This window comes from Corvus kubaryi, unplaced genomic scaffold (assembly GCF_017639235.1).
Source record: "Corvus kubaryi isolate FWS band 111438036 unplaced genomic scaffold, C.kubaryi_AGA036_p1.0 37262, whole genome shotgun sequence".
Classification (NCBI taxonomy): Eukaryota; Metazoa; Chordata; class Aves; order Passeriformes; family Corvidae; genus Corvus; species Corvus kubaryi.
The window spans coordinates 1,250,442-1,273,886 of record NW_024581078.1 but is presented as its reverse complement, the minus strand read 5'-3'; the positions used below and the strand labels follow the sequence as shown (position 1 = coordinate 1,273,886).

The window sequence follows — 23,445 nt, the reverse complement described above, 5'->3', positions numbered from 1 at the left end:
GTAGCAGTTCAGAAAAAAACATTAACTCTTGTCTTGGGCTAAGAATTATGATTTGATGACACTGTTTCTTGAAAGATGCTTGGCTGGGAAACCTTTGTGTTATGTTTTTGTAGCGAGATGAGAACCGGAGGTGGTTTTGTGCAGTGGTACAAGATCTCCCTGAATTCTGACCCACAGAGCAGTTCAGGAGAGCAGAGAAATGTGTGAAGTTTGAAACAAGAGGAGATTTAGAGAGAATATAGCTGGCCAGAAGAGCAGGTGAGTGCTCATGGTGGGTGTTGTGCTGTGAGCAGCAGAAACAGGGAGGTTGCATCCTGCAGGGCTGGATCCCCTCTCTGTGGGGGTCTGGATGCATCTGGGCCAGGCCAGTGCACATCAGCCAATTTCTGCTTCCCATTCCCCAGGGAAAGGAAATCTTGGGTCTTCCTGAGATTTAATAACGCATTCTCAGTCTTTTCAGTGAAATTTATAAAAATAATGATTTTTCAGTTGCATCCACATATCAAATCTGAACCTGTTGAGGGGGGAAATGGTCAGGAATAGAAACCCTGGGCAGCTGCTGTGGTTCTTTTTGGGCAACCAGACCCCAAATGCCTCCTATCCTCAGATTCCCCAGAGCTGATTTCCTTGTCAAAACAACCCCAAAGCTGTATTGCTGCATTGCTTCAGAAAGGCTAAAATCAGGGAAAAGTGCCTTCTCCTAGAGGGACAACAGCAAGCCAAGCAATTTCCACGATGGAAATTTGTTTTCCTTGTCATTTCCACAAGGTTTTGGGGTTGTTGCAGAGGTGGCCACATCTCCAGCACCTCGACATGAGCAAACTTCCCTCTTGTGCCAGAGGAAGCACAGAAGGCTTCGTTCAAGGTGTCTTGTTCGACAGGAATGACTCTTAAAATATTAATCTGAGAGCATCTAACTCCCCTGAATTCTTGGCCCATAATGAGAGAATCCCTCAGGGAAAACCACCACTGCTGGTCACCTTTAGCAGAGTTGGGAATTTTGGATGACTCAATTTCCTTGTGCCAGTTTTGTTGTTGTGGTGGTTTTTTTTTTTTTTTCCCCTCAGTCCTTTCCCAATTTAACAGGATCATCTGATAACTCTGATAAAATGCTGCTGCAAAAACAAGCAGTGTTGCATGCAAGAGATGATTACCCAGGGAATTTTGGGCATGGATGTCTTAATGGGATTCAGGTCTCTCCGAATTGTCTTGCGTTGCAAATGTGTGCAGATGCTGCAGATACTGCTGAACTTCTCTTAGAGGAATATTTAATATTATATTTAATAGTATTTCAAATATAGGGAGGCAGAACAGGAAACTTCATTCTGCGGTAGTGTTTTTTTGTTGAAAACTGTGCTTCAAAGCAAATCCACGTGTTTGCAAAACACATCTAAGGGTTTGCTTTCCTTTGCCTGCACTTTAGAAATACCAATATTTACCTTCCTTTTTTCTGCCCTGTCTTTAATTTACTGTAACTGCTCAAAGCCAGGCAGTGCTGCTCTGCAAGAGAGGAACAGACTCAGGCCATAGCAGCAGACTTAAATTCAAAATTAATTTTATTTAAACCACTATTTTCCTCCTGTATAAGCAACCCATTCTAGATTTGCTACTTTTAATAAGGGGGTGAGCGTTGGGATTTGTTCATTTAGCTCTTCCCCAAATTAGTTGCAAGTCATAAAACAATAGGACTTATTTCTAGGTTTGTGCTTGATTTTTTAATTTTTTTTGCAATGAATTTGCCAGCACAGCGTTATCTTTGTAGGAGAGCTTTGGGAAATGTTGTTGCAACTTGTTTTATGTTTTCCCACTTTTACCTTTTATTGCTTTTAGTTGGAGTTAGAGGAGAAAAATCCCTTCGGGACAAAGGGTGATAAAAAGAAGAGTTAGTGCAGAATTTTGCTGATTTCTGGTGTGCTTGTGGAAAAGGGAGAGGAATCCTTGAACCTCTGCCTCGGGGAGAACAGGGCAAGACTGAAATAAAGGTACAGGTGTTTGAATGGACAGTTTGGATTCAAGAATGCAGCACTGACTAATAAAATTAAAATAGCTCTGAGGGCTGCTGGTTCTTGGTGTCAGGGAGGGTCTGGAACACCCTTTTGGAGTGAGTAATGGATGCAGAAAATCCACTCAAACAAAATGAAACTTCCTTTTCAGGGAGATGCAGTAATTGTATCAAAACTGGGTGGTTTTTTTTTTTTTTTACTTGGAGGAAGGAAACTCCTGGGTTATTACACTATAAAATGGGCACTGTGTTCTGTGACTTAGTAATTCTTCCATTATAGACATTTTTAATTGATTGTGACTGCTTTGATCAGTTCTAAACACTGGAAGCTGCACAGGGATGCAAAGGAGCTTTTTTCCTTCCAAAAGCCTTTCCTCCCTAAGCCTTTGGAAGTCGTGGGAGTTGGCTCCTGGTCCTCTGACAAAGCCTGCCTGAGCAGCCCCATCTTGTTAACAGTGGAATTGGTGGGAGTTTGTCATGATTAAACTGCAGATAATCATCATTACAGCCCTCGTGGCAGCCCGGTGATGAGACTTTATGATTATTGCTCGCCTTAATGAGCAGGTCTCTCTTAACTCCCCAGAAAAGCGAAGAGAGAAAACATTAAGTTAAAAAAAGGAGCACTATCCCGTTGGGAAACATGCCCGGAGTCTCCAAACTTGGATTCCCAGAGGAGGCTGACTCCTGCCTCTGCTCCTGAGATCTGGAGCTGTGGCTGAGTTAATTGGGAGCCCATGGTGCCACAAACCCACTTTGATCTTTTCCTGTTTCTTGCCATCCACGTTCCCCCCTGACCTTGGACCACTCGGGTTTTGGGGTGGGTTTGGAGCCCTCTTGGTTTTGGGGCTGGATTTGGAGTCCCCTCTGGTTTTGGGGTGGATTTCCTCTGCTTTCCATCTTCAGCCAGGCAGAGCCCCCAGATCCCATCCAGCAGTGAAGTTGGGTGTTCAGGAAGCAGCAATGAATCCAGTGATTGACTGGCCATTCCAAAGGGAACTGATGTTTGGAATAAAAATGTTGTAGCTCTTAAAATGGCCCTGTATGTTCTTGTCCTCTTGCAGTGTTTCTCCCCATCCCCTGGCAGGGGAGCCTTTCCCTGCAGACAGGTGGATTTAACTCTTCAGTGTCCTCTGGAAGTGCCAGCTGTGCATAAACAAAGCTGGAATTTTCTTTGGAGACAGACCATTTCCTCCTTGCAGCCATGGCAGCCCCTGCGTGTGTTCGTATTTATTGCAGAGCAAATCCGTGTCCGTGCTCATGAAAGGGTTACTCACTTCTTGTATCTGCGCTGCCGTAGAAATGTAGGAGCAGGGATTGCAGGAAGTCATTTGGTGGTTCCTGCTCTTGGGAAGGGCTCAACCCAGTGGATGGGCTGCTCTGTTTGCCAGAGCCAGGCTCTGCTCCAGCCAAACAAAGTCTCCTGCTCCACAGTGGGCTGAGTAAACGCGATACCAATTCACAATACTTTAATTATTTCTCCAAGGAGTCGAGCCTCCTTTTAATTTTCTTCCTGAAAGGCATTGCCTAAATTGCCTCTGTGCCCAGCTTTCCTTCCTAGTGGAAAACTACTGTACATTGTGCTGTCCAAACGTCTTGGCTTGATCGGGAGCAAAGTGGTTCATCCTCGGGTTTTTCGGGGTGTGCAGGGAGCTGGAGCTCCTTTCCCAAACCCACCTTTCCCAAAGTTTGTGCTCTGGTGCTGGGGATGACCAGAGTAGCAGAATGTGTCAGAGCCATCTGTTCTTTTGGGTGTTCAAAGCTTTATTTTTGCAAATACAGAAAAAATCATCACTTAATGCTGTGCTGGGAAGCAAAGATTGCTTTGAAGCACTGGAAAGTTTTAATTGGAGTTAACAAATTGAAACAAAAAGATTTTGCTGGGCTTGAGCAATCTTGGGATAGTGGCAAGTGTCCCTGACCATGGCTGGGGGTGGAACTGGATGGGGTTTAAGGTCCCTTCCCACCCAAACCATTCCATTATTCCATGAAAAAACCAGTGGGAATCTGGCACAAATCACCATGTGCCACAGCCCATCACTGAGGCTGGCAAGCCTCCACCTCCATCCCTTGTCCTGAGTTTTTAGGATGAGTGTTTGGGGAGCCATGGGGTTCGTGTATCCTATCTCCCACTCCATCTCCTTCCCTTAATTCCTGACTGGAGGAAGCTCTGGCACTGCTGGAGCAGGGAGCTGCAGGGATGGGGTTGCCTCGCCCGTGCACAGCTCGGTTGGTTCCGTTTGAGTCCCCAGCTAAATTCTGCAGCAGAGACCCAACAAACACACTGCATTTTATTCAGGAGGAGCTTTTTAACCTGGATTAGCTGAGATCAGAAGCTCCAGGCATGCGAGAGAGAACCGGCTGCATGGCTGGCTCAGCTCTCGTGCCTGTGGGGTGACATCTTGATGACAGTGGAGTTTAATTGCTCTCTGCTTTGCTGATACAGGCTATTGTCCATTTAGGGCCTGGCTTTCTGCTGTACAGGGCAGGACAAAGCATTTCCATTAGGCTACAGTTTGGTTTTTAACTTAATCATGTGTCTTACTCTCTAAACTTTACACAAAAATCGAGTTTTCCTGCATTTCAAGTGGGATGATATCTGAGATGCTCAGATGTGTAGTGATGTCAAAGGCTGCTCATGATGCTTCCTGGTAAAATTGGTAATTTTACTAGAGTGGTGAAATTCTGTAACTCTGAGGGACTGGGAATGGTGAAATTCTGTAACTTTGGAGCTGGGAATTGTGAAATTCTGTAACTTTGGAGCTGGGAATGGTGAATGAAATTCTGTGACTTTAAGGAGCTGGGAATGGTAAAATTCTTTAACATAACCATAGGTTTCAGCAAATCAAGTTGAGGGGGTTTTTTTGAGCTGACTCTTTAAACTCCTTTATTTTTTATCTTCTAGAAACACTCTCGATTTTTAACCCTGGAAAATTAAACCACTGAGGAAGCAACATTTGTGCTGCAACAGCCCGCTTTAAATGATGCAATTATAACTAAAGAAGCCAGTGTGTCTTTAGCAGTTTAGCAATTAAAAACTTTCAAATGTACAGCTTAGCATTTTGGCTGACATAAAAGCTTTTGAGCATTTTATTGTTGCTTGTACTTCTGGGCAGGATTCGTAGGTGCTTTAATATTATGGTGATAATGTGGCCATTAATGCCTATTAGGCAAATGATAAATGATAATAAATACAAACTACAGTTCAGAGTAATTGGTGAGAGTCCAGCTCTTAAACCTTCATCAGAAGCACCTTTTAAAAAATTATTTGTGTTAAAAGCTCGAGTGTTTGCTTCTGCCCAAAGAAAATTCTTTTAAATGTTGGGGAGGGGAAAATGGGGGGTCTGTGACAACACTTGTCTTAACAAGGTGATAAATGGGATTAGCTTGGAGGAGTGAGCAGAGGTGTCCATGGGATAATTTGGGGGTTGCTGCCCAAGGAACTCCTGTCACACCCCACTCTGCTCCTGCTCCCTGAGGTTTGCAGATCCCATCTGCGTCCCTGGAAGGATGTGGGTGAATCCTAAATCCTCCAGCAGCATCCCTGTGGCTCACCTTGGCAGCTGGCACCTCTCTGGAGTAGAAAGCCTCAGTAGTGGTGGATTTACGTGGAATTTCCAAGGCTCTTTCCATGAGAATGTTGGATTTGAATAGCAAAACTGTAATTTTCGTGTCGCAGTAGACTCCATCCCATCTGTTCTCAACTTCAAACGGGATCCTTGGGAGGCCCCAAATTGCAGATGGAAATTGTGTTGCAGGGAGATGGTGTTTTAATTCCACAAGTAATGGATGGGACATAAAAAGGGAATATTCAGGAGGCTTTTTTGGCTGCTGTGTTTCAGGGAGGAGGTAAATACAAGCCTTGGAATAGTGGAATGTCCTGGGAGCAGCCTTTTGTCTCTCCCTAATATGCAGCAGCTCTCTCCTGGGCCAGCTTGGGCTAATTGACCGCCAGCGAACTTCACACAGACCCACTTGAAGTTGTGGGTTATTCCAGGGTATTCCTGTCCCTTGGGATTTGTATTTCTTGCTGCTAATGAACTCAGGGACTCGGAGCTGTCTCCTGGGAGTCTGTCACAGCCAGGCACGGGGTGGATCTGCTTTGCTTTTGGACTCTGGTTTGCTTTGCAAGGTCTGGGAGGGGTTGAAAACAAAAATATCAACGGAAAGTGAAATCTGTGTAGCTCTGCAGGAGCTTTTCCCACGTATCCAGGTGTGCTTAAACTGAGGAGCCTCCTGGATTGGGATCAGACTCTTTTTATCCCACCCTTTGCCCAGTTGTGCTGGGAAGCCAGAGGAAGTAGGGGAGGGAGCCTTGCCTATATTTGGACCTCTCTGTGTGGGCTAAAGAAACATAAACCAGTCATAACTAAAGAATTAAAGAGGAACTTGGAGTTTGGGGCATTACAGAGTCTGAAATTTGTGCTTTTTAAGCGATTTCTGGTTGTTCCCATTTTTGTAACTGGTTCCTGAGGTGCAGCAGCTTTACCTGGGCACTGGTTTTACCTGGAATTGTGTGTGATGGTTGAAAACATCCCATTAATGCCAGCTTTGGTTAGCAGGATTTTATGGTTTCTCTGTATATTTATTGGAATTCTTGCTACTAATTTTAACTGTTTGTAAGAAGCTTTAAATTCTGAAAATAATCCCCTTGTTCCAACACAAATAAGGGTAAATTTTCAGTTGCACTCCGGGCATTGGTGACTCTGAACATTGAACAAAGCAGACAAACACATCAATACTAAGTTCAGGCAAATATTTTCCACAGAACCCAGGCTGCAGTATAAATTCCAGTAAATACACGACAGAACTTCCCAAAACGACGTATTCTTTAATTATCTGTATTTCCCTGAAGAAACAGGGAGGCTTTCAGCTGGGTACTTGACCTGAGGATTTCCAGTGTCCTTTCTGATCCTGGGTAGGAACATCCTATCCAGCTTTTCTGCTAAAGGTGTTAAAAACCTTCTGCCAGCTTCAATCATCCCTGATAAAACACTTCATTAGTTTTACATTCAGTTCTGCTGTGTTCTATTGACACTTTCTTGTTCTTCCTTCTTACTCTTTACTCAGCTTCCGTGTGCCAGAGCTGGAATATTTAAGTGTGAGGAGCTGTTTGTGTGTTGCCACCACCTCTGTGAGCTTTCAGAGTCTCTCTTTAGGGTTTTGTGCTCTCCTCTAGCCTGGGGAAACTAAAGGATGAGCACAATTCTCTGATAATAAAAGCTAAATATCCTGTGGGAGCTTTGGGGATGAGTGTTGGGGTTTTTCTGGTTTAATCTCATGACTTCTGAAATAATCTTATGGTATGTGGAGGACTGACAAAAAGCACTTGGGTCTGTGGGGTTTTATTCATGTTGGCATCCCAGAGCAGAGCTTTAAAGGGTTTTATTTCGCCACCATTCCCCGGGAATACAGCAGGAGCTGTGGAAAGCAGGGAACGGGGGGGCATGGAAGTGTGGAAGTTCTCTTTCCAGATGGCAAATAAATAAAATTTTATGGAATAAATACCGAGGTGTATCCAGGCCCTTTCTGAGGGTCTGTTTTCCAGTCAGGTGGAGAGGGTGAAGCTGGTAATTCCAGTTTGGGTAGATCTCAGAGGCACAGCTGTGGTTTGGATGCTCCTTTGGGAGTTACTCCTGCAGAGCTTTGGGACTGCAGGATGGGCCCAGCTCTGGTCCAGCAGCTCCTCTGCCGTTCCAAGGGAGGTTTGACGCAGCTCCTTGTGGGACCTGGCAGCCCCTGGAGCTGCAGGAACGCTTTGCCAACCTTCCAGCTGCGTCAGGAAGCCTTCAGCTGGAACAATAGCACAGGCAGGAGTGGAATTCCTGCGTCTGAGGTGCGTTTAAAGGGGCTTTGCTGCCTCTGGAAACGGGTGGTTCTCATGTGGTGTTCCCCACAGATCCCAGGAATTGTGCTCCTTCCCTCTGGACCTCTCCAGCGCTGTCACCCTCATGGATGAGCTGCAGGGATGAACATCTGCTACCTGGCAGCAGCATAAAACCTGCTCACCTGACAGGTGGCTGCTGCAAAGTACCTGAACTGTGCTTTTCTTCCTTAGTTTTTTATCTTTAATCAGCTTCCAGGAGCTGTTTCTAAACACAGAGAGTCTCCTGGAGGGCTAAAGCTGGAATTCACTGGGTGAGGTTGTGCCCCTTTGCTTGGACAAACCTATCTTGTTTTTCTTCTTGTCTGAACACAAAGATGAGGTTTCATCAGCATCCTTGATTTGCCAAGGATTTACTGCACCCAGGGCTGAGGAGATGACTTGGTTTAATTGGAAAGACACAGGGAAAGACCTTGTTCCCACTAAAAAGGGATGGAATGGCACTTGTAGGAACTGCAACGCAGGAAGTTCAGTGATGGCATCACTAAGGAACAGGAATTAAGTGACTCTGAGGTGACTGTTCAGAAAGTGACAGGGGTTTTGGAAAGGGCAGCAAGAACCCCTTAAAATTGGGGTTGTCCATCTGAGAACATCCAAGGAAGTTAATCCAAATGAAGATATAAATGGAAACGTGGGTTTAATTTGGTTTCACGTCATTCATCTGTTCTCTTTTATTCTGAATGGAGGTGTCCATGCAGGCATTTAATTTCATCTAATAAAGGTACTTAGAGTCACATCCTTAATTAGTTTAGGGTGTGCAGTGTGTTCTCCTGTTCCATGAACGTTCTGAACGACCTGTTGCCACGGATTTGGACATTGGGGAAGTGATGCCTGTGGAGGGATGGTGCTGCTGAGATGCCAAAAGCCTTCCCCTTCCCTGCCTAAAAAGGGACCTGGGATGGTGCAGTGTCCATCCCATACCCGTCTCTTCCCTGTGATCCCTCCTGTGGAGTGTGGCAGGGAGCTCCAGTGTTCCTCTGGAGGGGATCACAAACAGGCACAGACAGAAACGCTGAATTTTGGGAGATAAATCTCAGCTTTGCCATTTAGCTTGCATAAAGCTGATATTACCCACTTAACTTCAAACCAGTTTATTTGTAGACTGTGGGATTTATAAGTTCTGTAATTAAACTGTGTCTGATTTGTGCATCAGGACTTCTGTTCCTGCCTCCTTATTCCATCCTCCTTACCCCCTTTTTATTCCCCTTAAACAACTTTCCAGACCGAAGAGCAGAACTTCCCAAATCTGTAATTTGCTGTACAAGAACCACATGGGTTGGCTTTTTTCAGGTTTTGTTGTTTTTTTTTTTTTTTTTTCTTAAATCCAGATTTTTTTCATGTTTCAAATGCTTGTTTGCTCAAGTATGTTCCTATGAATTTCTGGACACGGGGAACAAAAAGCTGGCCAGGCTGTCTGTGAACAGTGTCCTGTGGAATGCAGTGTCGTGGCACTCGAGGAATTCAGTGATCTCTGTACCAAGAGCAAGATGTTGTTTATTGGTGCTTTCTAAAAGTTGTTCTGGGTCTATAAAATTCCTTATCCAGTGCTCAGGGAGTGCTGTCAGCTCTGAGCGTGTTCCTGCTTTCCTCAGCATCATAAATGTCCCATAATGATCTTGGGTGTGATGCAGATCTGTGACTTTGTGTTGGGTGGGCTCTGCAAAGCCTCAGACTCTGTCTTGGGCTGGGTCTATCCAGCCAAGTTTTGTTAGGTTTATCTGGGCTAAAAGGATTTTTTCTTTTGCTGGTGAATTTAACCATTTTTTTGTTGATGTCATGGCCAAGTCTCTTCACTCCTGGGCTGGAAAAGTTTTAGGAGAGGGGATAAACTTCATGAATTTCAAGCTGTTTAACTCTCTTGCTGCTGAAATGTAAATATCTGTTTCTGTAATCCATTGGAAACTGGGTGACACAAACAGGACAATACAACTCACCCTTTTCTACTTGCTCTCCCGAATTCCTGGTGGTTTTCCCATGGAAATGTGTCTCCCATACATATGGCAACATTTTCACTTATAAATGACACTTTCAACCTATTTATAAATTCTTCTGGCCCTTTGGAAAGCTTCACAGTGAGATCCCACGAGCCCCATGGAGCTCAAGTCCCATCATGGAATGCTTTGTGTGATTTAGGAAATAAAACATCCACAGCCCCAATTGTGCTGGAATTGGAGAAATCCAAATTCAGCATGGCTTGGGTTGGGTCTGTTATTTTTTTCTTGAGTTAAAACCTCAGGTGAGACTTGGAATGGAAGTCTTTGTGACCTGTAAAATCACAGTGAGGCAGAAAGGCTGAAATTGAGCACTTTGGAGCAGTTTTGGAGTCCCAGGAATATGATTTTTTAAATGGAAGCAACTGAGCCTGGAGGAAGAGGCCGATTGTTGAAACAGGCAACGTAACAACACGATTTTGCAACGGAGCTGCAAAAAGTTTGCTTTTCCAAAGGATTGCCAGCTTTCTCTTGGAAAAAATTCCCTTTGCGTCCTCTCAGGACGAGAACTGGAATAAATTTTCCCTTCAAGTCTCCATTTTTAAACTCCAAACTTACATAAGCACCAAAGCTGAGCTGTTCTGTGCCCAAAATGTGGTGGAGGGGTCGGGAGGAACCACGTGTCACCTCTGAGCTGCTCCTCTCCTGAACTAAGGGTGACCTTAGTTTATCCCTTTTCTGGACACAAATGTCTGGTTCAGGAACTTTTTTTGTTTTCTTATTTGAAATCTACATTTCCCTGAGCCTTTTCCTTTTAAAAAAGAATTAAGGAAAGTAAAAAAAATCCAGGTGAAAAATTAAGCTTGAGTATGGTATGGCAGTGAACATTGGAGCTTTGAATTTCTCTGAGGTAATTTTTGTTTTTCCACTTGTTTTTGTAGGATGCTGTGACGTCAAAACCAGTCATCCAGTTTCAAGGAAGCCAAGGGGTAAGTTTGTCCCTGGAAAAGTTCTTTCCTGGGTTATACGTTTAATGGGAGTGAGGAATTTGGGCTGTTCCAGCTCAAGGAATGATGCTGTGATTGCTGAAAGTGAGGGATTGAGGTTCAGGTGTGGTCCAGGAAGGTGTTTGCCCATGGATCACATGGATTCTCTCTCTCTCAAACCTTTTTTTCCTCCTCTTTATTTCCTAACTTTGGGAAATTCAGATGTATAAGGCTGTGCTGTTGGGTAGAACAAGGAAAAGGTGCAGAAATCCATGAAAACCTCACCTGTATCCCAAGCCCTAAACTGAGCCCAAGACTTTTTGGGTACCAGTTCCTTCCAGCAGCAGAGCTTGGAGGCTGCTCCGAGAGTCCTGGAGGTTTATTTAATACAACTGCAGTTCTGTGAGTACCAGAAGTTATTTTAGATTTAGGAGTTTTACTTCCCCAAGTTCTGTTCCGATGACAGAACTCCAGGGTATTTTTAGCCCCTTGAACCAGTCTGTCATGCCAGTTGCTGACAACGTTGAGATTTACGTGGTGGTGTTTCTGGTAAAGCAATGCAGCCCTTCAGTGAACTTGAAAAATGTCATTTATATACCTTTTATTTCTAAAAAAGCCTGTGTTTAACTTTAGTCTCTGCATAAAGAAGGGGAATTTAATTTTTAAATTTTTTTTTCCCAAGAATCTGAACATGGCTGTAACTTCTGATTGTTTTTCATGCACTGGCGCATTAAAGCTTTCAAAAAGGCTTGGATTGAGTAGACATTAAACCCAGCACATTGTCCTTGCCCACATCCTACTTTGTGACATTATTCTCCCTAACAGTACATAGAAAATGTAGCAGGAAAGACATGATTGTTATTGTAAGTTAAGAAGAAAAATACAAACCTTCTTGTCCTGGGAAATAAAGAAAGGAGCAATTTCCAGGTTTTTTACTTTGTTTAGACTTGAAACTTCCCCGAAAGCTCAGCGTGAAAGTTGAGATCAAAATCTGCCATTGAGGTTGGGCACAGTCAGAAGTGAGGAGGAAAACTTAAGGGTGGGTGATTTGTCTTTATGGGATGAGCTTTGCATGGAATAAAGAAGCTGAAAAGACTGGGAATGCTTTCCTTTCCTTTTGGAAGCAGCATCCACACCTGACTTTTCCTGTGAAGCTGCTTAAGTTTTGGAAATTCCTCCTCTGAATGTTTTTCCTTGAAGGAAAGGTAGCAAAAGGGATCAAAACAGCTTAAAATGTTCCTCTGCCCTGAGCCTCTGCTCTCTGCTTGTGGTGGGTTTCACCTGGATCTGATATGGATTAACAAAAAATACTAATTTCTGTGGGTAATTAAGAATATTTTCAAATCCTGCAGTTGCTTCTAGAAATTAAAAAAATAAAACCAAAAGAGTTCATTGTATTTAAGCCCTGAACTCCCAGAGATGAGTCGTTGGTGGAAGAGCTGCCTGGCACCTGTAGTGTCACTCCATGGAGAAGGAGAAGAGCCAGGAGGGCTGGGCTGGAGAGAGGATGTGGCAGCCAGAGCTGACCTCTGCCTGCTCCTCCTCAGTGGTTAATTAATGGCACTGACGAGGAAAGGCCAAAGGTAGAGCTTTGAAGAGAGCTGCAGCTCCATGGGAGCGCACAGAAAGAGCTCTTTGTCCCTTTATTATTATTTTTCCTGGGTATGACAAGGAGCTGGCAGCTGGGGAACCATCTGCTTTTAAGGGTAGGACTGTGCATGTCAGGATTCTCCTGCTTTTTAAGGAGCTGAGGCTTTAAATGCTTTCGAGGGATCCTCCATCAGTTGGACTGGAGAGATAATTCCAGGAATTTTAACAGGCTCTCACATCCAGATGATGACATTAAAACATATTTGTTGAGCTGCTTTATTTTTTAAATTATTTCTTCCACTCTTTCTCCATTCTCCAATTTGCTGCCTTGCTATTTTGCTTCCCAAAAATGCAGCTATGGAGAATCCCATTAACTTTTGAGGGTGGGAAGTTTGTGCACAGCACAACTGCCAGTGTGATTTAAAGCAGCGAGGATTTAACAGTGGGAATTTTCTGTGCGAATATCCCTCTCTCAGGAGGGAAATGCTTCACTGGATGATTTAGGGAGGCAGGACATAAAATAAGAATTTAAACAAACTGCTGCTTCTTGAATTTAATTCTCTGGAAGCCTTTAAATGATTGTGTCCATGCGTTTTCACCTATTCCAGTGTTGCTCTAATGAAAGCTGTCAAGGATACTTTCAGTTTCTAATACACAGAAAAAGAAACTTCCATGTTTGAGACACTAATTAACCAGGGAAGGGAATTGTTGGGAATAAAACCCAGGGTCAGCAAGGTGGCAGCTCTGGCCAGCAGCAGAAAGGAGGAAGTCAGTGGTTGTAGCCCAAAATAAAACAGCTGTTCCAGTGACAAGGGACAAAACCTCCTGCCTGGATCCTGGTGTGCCTCGAATCTCACAGGAGCTGATAAAAACTTCTGGGATTTTGCCTCGGGATGTGTTTCTCTGTAGTGATGCTGCTCTTGTTAATGGCTTTTATTCTGTGTAATAATCAGAATTTCAGTCGTAGTAACCAGGTTGTTTTTATCAGTGTTCCTCTAAAGTGGGACCATGGATATTCCTTAGGAGCAGCACCTGGCTGTCAGCTTTTCCTCATGGATTTCCTTGGATAGTTGTACAAGTTTTTATGGAGTTTTGAGCGTTTTGCTTGTTTCAATGGGCACATCAATTAGAATTGAAGAGCTGGAGAGTACCACAGCATTACAAATTGTGTGCAGAACTGTACAAGAAATACCGAAAATGCTTCTTTTCTGGTAAAAAGACATGCACAATCAGAGCTGAAGCTGGGTGAAATTTGCAGGTGCTTGTGGGGTGGTGAGAGCAGGGACAGAACTGAACTGGGGGTGGGGAAAAAAATACCCTTCAGGTGCCAAACCCACGTGTGTTCTGCAGCATTTTTAATATGACCATTGGGAGCAAAACCTCCTCGCTTTGGGATTGGAAAATACAATGTTTCCCCCATTTCTTGGGATGAAGTTCTGGTATTAATAGAGGGAGGTGAAATCTCTGTTCAGAGCGAGCTGTCCACAGATGAATGTTACTTGAAAGAAGAAAACAGAAGTCACATCTGTACCGAGCTATTTTTAAGTGTCTCTGGTTACTGGTGCAATACCCAGCACCAAAATTAGGGCTCCCTCAAAGCAGTCACCATGCTGGTTTGGTGGCTTGAGAAACCTTCTGTTTTCAGCTAAAAATAATTCCTAGATAACGGCCGGGTTGCACATGCGACACTTTTCAGTACTAAAGTGACTCTGCCTCATTTTACAGCCTCTGGAAACACTGCAAAAATCCTACAAAAATCCAAAACTGGGGCTTTTGGAGCAGCTGTTTTTTTCCAGTGGTAAAGCAGGAGCGAGGAGAAAGTTCTTGTAGTGTGTGGAGATGTGATTTGGTGACATCCTGCAGGTTTTATTTTCCAGGCTCAGGTGCAGCATGGCTGGATCCCCCTGGAAGTGGAACATCCCTGTTGGATTTTCCTTTTCTCCTCGTTCCCACCAAATTTCCAGCTGCAAAATCCCCCCAGTCTGCTGCTTACATAACTGTGCCTTTGTGCCTGTTCTGGTAAAGCAGAGGGGAATTTTCTTCCCCGTGCCTGGGTGGGGGCAAAGGATGCCAGGAAAGATTAAAAGGGCTCAAGGGCTGTGGCACACGTTTGGCAGGGGAGATAATGAGGCTGCTCAGGGAGGGTCCAGCAGCACCCAAAAAATCTGCTCCCAGTGTTTTCAGACTCAGATCCTGGGGATGACTTGTCCTTCTGTATGAAGCAAGGCTCAAGTCTGGGTTCCTGGGCTTGGAAGAAGGGAGCTCTGTTTGAGGGCAGGGAAACGCCACACACGGGCTCGGCTCTTCTTGCAGCCTCCGAGAACATCCCTGTGGTTTAGCAGAGGGACACAGATCCCTGGGTTTTCCAGGCTGCTGGAGACGTCTGAGGTCTCAAGGAAACCACCCAAAACCCCTCCTGTCCCAGCACAGTCATGTGTGGATGCCACGGGCTGGCTTGCTGGGAGTGTGTATTTTCTGCATAGATGTGGCAATCTGGGTAAATATAAATCAGTGTGGTGAAAACCTGGCCTAAAATAAGCTGGAGCTGGTGTTCCTTCTGTCTCATCTTCTGGAAGCCATCTTAATTATCAAATATTGATGTGATAGTAGAGCTCAGACACGACATTTATGTCGGATCCTGAATGCAGAGGGGAGACAGTTTCCCTTTTGAAAAATGAATGGCTGGGGGGGGTGAGAACAACAATGCAGGATGGCTGAGGAGTTGTCTGTGGAGCACACTTAATGCTTGATTAAATATTTAATTTAGAAGCAGCGTCACACTCTACTGTGAGCCATGAAATCTTGTTATGGAATTAAAATTTCTTAAAAAAGAATAAGCATGCTACCTAGTGACCTGGCATGTACTATGTTTAGTGCTGGATCACTAATTCTGAGGAAACGAGCCTCGAGTGTTTTAAATTGAATCTAAACAGTGGGAGCGAGTCTGTTTTGAGCCTGAATCGATGGAATTGGGTCAGATTCCTAGAACAAGGAGGTTGTGGGCTCTGTTTGAGAGGCAGCTCTGTTCTGTCACAGCCATATCCATCTTCAGCTGCTCTTTCTTCCCTGTGTTTCCTTTCCTTCCCACTGCACACAGTGGGGGTAACTTGAATTCTCCTTGCAGCCTCTCTGTGCAGTAACCCGGGTGCTTTCCTTGTTGTAAGGTGCCTCAGAGCATCCTGGCTGCAGGAGAATTGAACTCTCCTCGGCCTGGGGTTGCCCAAGTGACCAGTGTTCCCCCTCCTGTCCCGAGCAGCACATCGCGATCCCGAGGCCCGATCGACCGGCGGAAGTGCGGACCTTCACGTTTTATCTCTCCAACATTGGCAAGGACAGTCCCCAGGGGAGCTTTGACTGCATCCAGCAGTATGTATCCAGGTGAGTGGGACATCCAAGGAAAACCCAGCCTTTTGGTTTTTGTTTTTTTTTGGTTTTTGTTTGTTGTTTTTTTTTTTTTACCCTCTCTCCTGAAGCATCTTTTCCCTAACAAAGCTTAATGCACCTTCTTCCTTTTTAGAGTTTTTCTGATCTGTTTTGATGTGGTTTTTTGGGAAGCATCTGGTTCCCTCTCAGCTCCCCTGTGTGTCCCCCACTATTATTCAGCTAACACCCCCCCCCGGCTGTCCCCCAGTGCCAGCCTGGTGTCCCTTTGCAGTGTCAGGAGTACCTTTTGCATTGCATTTCTCTTGCAGCAATGGCAATATCCATTTGGATTGCCTGGGAAGCATACAGGATAAAATCACCGTGTGTGCTACTGATGATTCCTACCAGAAGGCGAGGCAGAGCATGGCACAGGCAGAGGAGGAGACTCGCAGCCGGAGCGCCATAGTCATTAAACCTGGGGGGAGATATGTAGGTAAGCAGCCACTCAGTTTGGGGCTCTGGACTCCATTTGGGACTCAGCAGGTTCTGGAGGCAAATCCCGATGTTGTTGGCTTGATTGTGGCAGTGTGAGAAGTTCCTGGTAGTTCCTCACGGATGTCTGATTTAGGGGGGCTGCTCTCCTTGTGTTGTGTTGTCTTCACTTCCATCGTCACGCCAAGGAAACCGTGGCTGCCCCCAGCCCTGGAAGTGTCCAAGATCAGGTTGGAGCAACCCAAAGGTGTCCCTGTCTGTGGCAAGGGGTGGCACTGGGTGATCTTTAAGGTCCCAAAGCACTGTGGGGTTGTCTGTGTGCAGTGACATGGCTCTGGCATTAGGTCACGTCTGTCACGTGGCAGTGCCGGGGCTCCCTGCTGAGCCCTCCCAGTGTCCCTGCTCCTGGCCAGCTCAGCTAAAACTGCCACCACCGTGTCACAGCTGTGCCCCACGAGACCACAGCAGGCAGGACACAGTCAGCAGTGCCCTCTGTTAATAAACACAGACACCAAAGCAGCCTGAACAGCCCTTCTCACTGTGACAACAGCAGGAAAGCCTTAGCAGAGGAAATAAAACCATGGCAAATAACACAGGGAGCCTGCAGCCAGCCAGCCAGCCTTGGGCTCAGGACCTTGCTTAACCTCAGCTCACAAACTTAGAGCACAAACAGTAACCAGAATGCAGAGTTTCACTATTTTTTGTTTTTCTGAGGCAACTGCTTTTCCTGCAGCCCATGTGATCTGCAGCCAGTCTCTTCTCAGAGGATCTGTGATGAGAAGGGTTGAGTTGCAAAATGTAGAACTGACCCTGACTCATTGTCACAGCAGCCAAGTGCTCAAAGCTGAGAAGCAAGATAGTAATCAGGAAGGAAATGCATTGATTTCCTGTAGGCCAGAAGATTATTTTGTTTAGCTCCTCTTTGAGAACATTACAGTAAGTGCCTGAAGTTAAAGCTTCTGAGGGAGAAGATTCTCAAAGCAATTTGCTTCCCGGAAAGATGGAGCAAAACTTTTTAAAATTAAAAATGCTCCTGCTAAAACCTTTTACTGCCCTGAAATGGAGGCAGAGCCATGTGAAAGCAGCAGGGGCAGAGTGTGTGCTCCCAGTGCTCCTAGATAAGATGTCAGTGTTTGAGGAGGAGAGCTCTGGTCCAAGAAGGAAGGGCGTGGAAGGACAGTCCTTGTGTGGGATCTGCAGGTCCTGGTGTGCCAGCAGCATCAGCTGATTCCCTGCAGCCTGGGCTGGAGGGACAGGGCTGGCTCTCACATTTCCAGGAGAACACAGAGCTCAGCACTTCAGCGCCAGTGGAGTCGTTCCAGGCAGCTCAGATGTGGAAAAAATTATATGAAATGTTGGAATTGGAGAGCAGCAGAACTTACAGATGTGAGCTGACACTTGAATAAATAGATGTGTAAATAGACAGCTGCAGGTAAAGCTGCAGGGGATGTGTGCTTGTCACCACACTAAATACGTGTGCATGCATCCACAGACGTGCACGTGTATAAATATTTGAAAACCCTTTGTGTCCTGCCTTAACTTCGTTTTTTCTTTTCCTATCACTGCACATTTTGGCTCCAGCCCTTAAGTGGAAACCTCCCAACGTGATGTTTTTACTGTTCATGACCTGGCAAGAGTTAAGGCAGTTCTAGAAAGCTGACGAATCTTCTCTCGTCCCATTTCTGGAAACAAAATCCAGTTGACCTCTGGATTGTGGGATGTTTAACGTGCGAATTGGTGTCGTTCCCCCTCTCACCTCCCCTCAGCCCTGCCGAGGATGGGTCGTGCTTCCTCTCCCAGCACCGTGGTGTATAATAAAAAGCCAGGAAATGGGGCCTGGGTTACGCAATGTGCAGCTCAGTAAAACAAACAGTGCAGACAATCCCCAGTATCTTCAGATGACTCAGTTGAAAACGTCGCTTCCTAGCAATGGAGCAGTGCCCTGCTGGAATAAACCTCCCAAACGCTTGCAGTAAATGCTTGGATGTTGTTTGTCCTAGCGAAGGTCCCTTTCTCCAGCCCAAGTGATTATTGATTGGATCTCCAGGTTTTTAGACCTTGGAACCTACACGTTTTGTTTTCAGCTTTGCTTGGTTTGCCTTTGGTAGCTGGGACCTGCTCCTGTATTCGAAATTGTCCCAGTCCCTTGATTTGGGCTCCACTAAGTGATGGTGTGAGGGTTCTGTTTTTCCATAGGAATGGGAAAAGTGAATTCTTGGATCGTGCTGTCAGCAACCAAGAACCACAGTGGGGCTGGAGCTGAGATGCACTTCTGAGCCAGCTTTATGTTGTCACTTATCTGCAAACGCAGTGGAGAAGGGGTTATTCCATCAGCACAGGCAGCACCCTCATGAATAGGCTGATGACCCAGTGTCAGCCCCGTTCGTGGGGCCGTGTTTGGAGGGGGAAGGGAGGTGGACCCAGCCCCATAAAGTTCCTATTGTTCTAAAAGCAGAAACATCTGCTGGAGGAGCGTTTTTGCTGAGCTCAGCAGCGGGGAGCCGCTCGTTGACCAGTTCTGGTCTTTCCACTCCGTATTTCCACTCTTCTACATAATAATGCAGAATTTTCTTCTCGTAGGGAGGGCAGAAATAGTTCGATTAACCGTGGGGATACGTGCACTTGGGATAAATGAAAAGCTGGCAAACAAAGGGAGCTTTATGTAAGCTGGTGGCCAATAATACTCAGGTTTCCAGAGCTTGGTGTTGCTGTTTACTTGTTACAAGCTTGTCACGAACCATAAACCTCACGGGATGCTCGTTCCGGCGGCGCGTCGGGACGGAGGGGGTGTGCTGGTGGTGTTTGTCCTTCCTTGTCGCCTCGTGGCACTTCACAGGGATGTGACGAGCTCCGTATTGGTGTTGACAGCCCACTGGCCTTTGCGAGGTGACTGCTGCAGTTCACTATTCTCATCTCATTTTAGGCAAAAAGGTTCAGGTGCGTAAACCTGCACCAGGAGCTTCCGATGCTGTTCCCTCCAGGAAGCGCCCAACGCCAGTCAACCTTGCCAGTGCAATAAAGAGAGGCAATAGTGCGATTTCCCAGAGACCCTTCAAAGATAGGGTTGTGCACTTACTGGCACTAAAGCCTTATAAGAAACCTGAACTTATTCTCAGATTGCAGAAGGATGGACTTTCTCAGCAGGACAAGGATTTGCTGGATAACCTTCTGCAACAGGTTTGTACTCTGATGAAGGCAACGATTTAGGTAAAGGGAAAAATGTCTTCTCAGACCCCCCTCCCGTGGCAGTGGAACCTGTTATCTCCAGGCTGCAGCTGAATGTGACTCTAAAGGCTGTGGGGAACACAGTTCTCAGCTCCCAGGGCTGGTGCAGAGATAGCAGGAGCCTCCCGTGGCTACGCCTCGGGTTAGGGGGTGCGACCAAGCCAGATGATTTTGGCTCACCAGATCAGTCCCTTTTAGAGGGACACTTCTGCTTGGTCATGGGGAGGATTCTCTTGACTGAGGATCCACAAGTTATTTGGTCATAACCTCTAAATCCCTGTTTTATTCTCATGGATGTAAAGGAGCAACGCTCTGTATTGGCACAAGTTTTGTATGTGAAGGAAAAGATGCCCCCACTTTTTTTTGTACTCCTCAGAGCCTTTCCTGCTTGGAAGTGCCACTGGTTAGGTGTGAAGATCATGTAGCTCCTTGCCAAGCACATTATTTGTGTGTCAAGTGTGAAAGCTGTCTCCAAGCTGAATCAGTTCCTAGCACTTTGAGTCACATTAAAGGTGCCATTTTAGGCCTCGCAGTAAACACCTTCACTGCTTTATTAAACACATCATGGCTATTTATTTAAATGCTGCAGCTGCCTTCTTCTGTTCTGGAATATATTCTGGAAAAAACTCCTTTTTTTTTTTTTTTTTTTCTTTTTTACTCCTTTCCATAAAGAGTGAGACAGGAGTTCAGTTTGCCCAAGGGCACAGGGCAGGTCGTATTAAAAACAGAGTCACAGCTGGCACAACTTGTTCCTTCCTTAGATTTTAATCCCAGAGCCCTTAATTTCCCAGCAGTTTCTTGGAGCACTTTTTCAACGCTGTCACTGAGTTTCAGAGTAGAAATCTGTGTTTCTGATCCTCGCTTTTGATGGATGCTCTGCCCCATCCCTGGCAGGCGAGCGGCGCGTGCGGCGCTGCCCACGGGGCCGCCCTCGTTGGGCTAAATGCTGATTTGGCTGTAAACGTGGTGCTCGTAAAGTTAATCCCTCTCAGCCCTCCCAGGGCTCCCATGCACAGGCAGACACAGATAAGCTAAAAATTACAGGCTGTGTTAAAGCTACACGTCTAAATCTGTCTAGGTGTGGGTTTCATTGTGCTCTTGCATCTCTCGCAGGACTCCGTGTTCCTGGCGGCCTTTTTGCCTCATTTTGCAAGGTTTCTATTTTTGGGAGGGCTGGGGTGGAGCTTGCAGAGTCCCACACGAGCAAAACAAGGAGGTAGCAGCTCTCAGCCTCTGTGCAGAGAAAAATCCGAGTTGTTCTTCCTGGGCTCCAGGAACAGGCAGGGAGCAGAGAAATTCTGGGCGACGTTTTTTTTTTTTTTTTTTTTGGTAAAGGAGAACCTGGATTTGCTTTTGTCTCCTGGGTGTGTTTACAGGGATACCTCGATGTAAAACACTACTCAAATTCTTCTTGTATTTTGGCTCAGGATTTTGGAAAGCTGACAGGACTGAAAGGAAAAACAAAGTGTTTGTCATGTAAACCGATAACTGGGCTTTCTATTTTTCGCTTATCAGGAGAGTTTGCCGTGTTGGTTGTGCAGCTTTTTGCTCTGAAATTCCTAGATTTTTGATATTTTTAATATTAGGTTGTAGCCTCCCTAAAGCAAAAGCAGAGGGATCCAGCAGCATCTTCACCTCATTCAAGACTTCCCACTCTTTTGCTTGTTTTTGAGGCATTTTCCTGCTGTGTGGATAATGGAAATCCCTGCGCACAGCCACATCCTCAGTGGAGAACAGTAATCCCTAAACAGATGCACAAGATCTCCATGCAGTGGATAAAAGCATTTTCCACTTTCAAGGGTAGCAGTCTCCAAGCTGAGGGGCTCCAGCAGGGAATTTGGGATGCAGCTGCTGGCTTTGCCTGGCTCTGGGCAGAGCATTTGGCACCTGGGCCTCCTCATCCCTCTTCAAAAACACATTGAAAGCTTTATTTTCATTTCAAACTTGCAGTGCTTTGCGAGCTGAGGTTGCCCAGAGAAGCTGCCCCATCCCTGGGAGTGTGTCCAAGGCCAGGTTGGAGCAGCCTGGGATAGTGGAAAGTGTCCCTGCCCATGGGATGAGATGGAACCAAACCATTCCATGACTGTGGATCACCCAAGAGAGGTTCATTATCAGTGAAGGCCTCGCTGGGGCTCTTTGCTTTGTGCCAACTCTGGTTTTTCAGGCATGTAACTAGCAGCAAGAAGTTAAATTTTCAGTCAGGCTGTGGAAAGACTGATCCAAGTGGGATAACTCTTTCACAAATTGTTTCCATTCTAATCCAGCTCTGCCCGTTCCAGCAGTGTTCCCTCTCCATGCAGGGTTTTGTGGGGAAACTACACAGGGACAGGGTTGGATAAAATGTCAGGTGGCTGCTGGTGCAAGTGTGCTGAGCTCCCTGCAGAGCTCTGCTGGCTTGAAGCTGGAAATCCCAGGTTCTGTTCTTGCCCTGGAAAAGTTCTGCATAAAATCCAGGTGATCCCAGGGCATTCTCCTCAGAGCTCCCTGAGAAAGCAGCTCTCTGTGGCCTGTTTTGTTGGCTCATTAGTGAGAAGTTATCTCCTGGCAATTGTTAACCAAGTTATCGCCCCAAGAGTTCCTCTTTGGCCATAAACTGCCCCATTTTGGCTATGGGACAGGTGTGATAAGTGACCTGCCTGTTCCCATTAGGCTTTATTTCCAGGTGTTAGCATCACGTGGTGGTGTACTGGTCCAGGCTCCCCAAGCTGAATAATCTGTTTCAGATATGACTTATTTCCCACTCAACTGGATGTGCTTTAGAAACTCATTATGAATTATTGCAGTGACAAGGCGAGAGGAAAGGCACAGTTTGATTAAATAATGTTAATAATAAGGAAATGAAATATTAAAGTCTCTCCTTGTTCTCTGACACTACTAACAGCTGCTAAGTCTGCTCAGATTTTGCCTTCATCTTAGCTCTTGTTTGGTCGAGGAAGTGAGAAAATTAAACCTTAACGATGGCTTTCCAAATTCCTTCTGTTCCAGGTGGCAAATCTGAGTGCCAAGGACAGCACTTTCACACTGAAAGATTGTGTATACAAAGAAGTGCAGAAGGACTGGCCTGGCTACTCAGAAGGAGATCAGCAGTTGTTGAAGAGGATCCTCGTTAGGTAATTATCCATCATCTTCTCTCTGGTATCATCCAGGGAATCCTGGGCCAGGGCAGGCTCTGTAAATCAGGGTGACTGAGGTCTGTAAGTTGAGTGTGTGACTTATTTTGACATCGTTTGAAACTGTTCATCACCCAGGGACCTGTAGGAGTTGACTAAACTTGAATATTTCCAAGTGGATCCGCTCCTCACATCATCCTGGGCTGTCTTCAAATCGTTGAAGGCAAAGCTTGGGGGGAAACCTGGATGGGAGCAGAGCTGGTAGAGATAATACTGCTGGTCTGAAATCCTGGGAGATGAGTGGATTAAATGTGTCCAGCTCAACTCTCCTTCCTTTTTTCCACATCTTCCTGTGCAGGTTGAAGTGTTTCACCCCTAAATCTGACATTTGATTGAAGTCATGGATGCATGGAAAAGCAAGAGGCTGTTTTGTGGGATAAATCCCTTAAAACTCATGCTGGTTGTCCTGCTTGGAGTGTGATCTCTGTTCCCATGTTCCCTCCTGAAAGAGCCCTTAACAGATTCAGTTCATCCTTAGCTGCTGAAAACTTGTTCCCTCTACAGATACTTTCTTTAGGTGAGGCCTCCAGGCTTGGAAGCTTCTGGCTGGCAGGGAAAGATACCAAATCTCCCAGTTTCCTCCCGAATTCTGCTCTGAGCGTTGATATTTTTCAGTGCCTTGGTACAGGTCTTGTCATGCAGGCAGAGCTTTTACTTGTGCTCTATTTTATTGCACTTTTGGTTAAACTGAAGCACAGCGTGCTCTGTTTGAGCACTTCCCATGATTCAAAAGCACAATTGACTTAGAGATGAGACTTTTTTAAACCAACAGAAAACTTGCACTCCAAGTGCTTTGGTGTGCTCA

At 45.6% G+C, this 23,445-nt stretch overlaps 1 protein-coding gene across 1 annotated transcript in view; it reads left to right on the top strand.

Annotated features, from left to right (window-relative positions):
* ELL (elongation factor for RNA polymerase II) overlaps positions 1-23,445 on the top strand; it is a 53,579-nt gene that overhangs the window by 14,017 nt on the left and 16,117 nt on the right. The window contains exons 2-6 of the mRNA XM_042024445.1: positions 10,756-10,803; positions 15,647-15,768; positions 16,083-16,246; positions 19,169-19,422; positions 22,456-22,580. Of these exons, the coding sequence (XP_041880379.1) occupies positions 10,756-10,803; positions 15,647-15,768; positions 16,083-16,246; positions 19,169-19,422; positions 22,456-22,580 (713 nt within the window). The remainder of the gene's footprint in view (positions 1-10,755; positions 10,804-15,646; positions 15,769-16,082; positions 16,247-19,168; positions 19,423-22,455; positions 22,581-23,445) is intronic.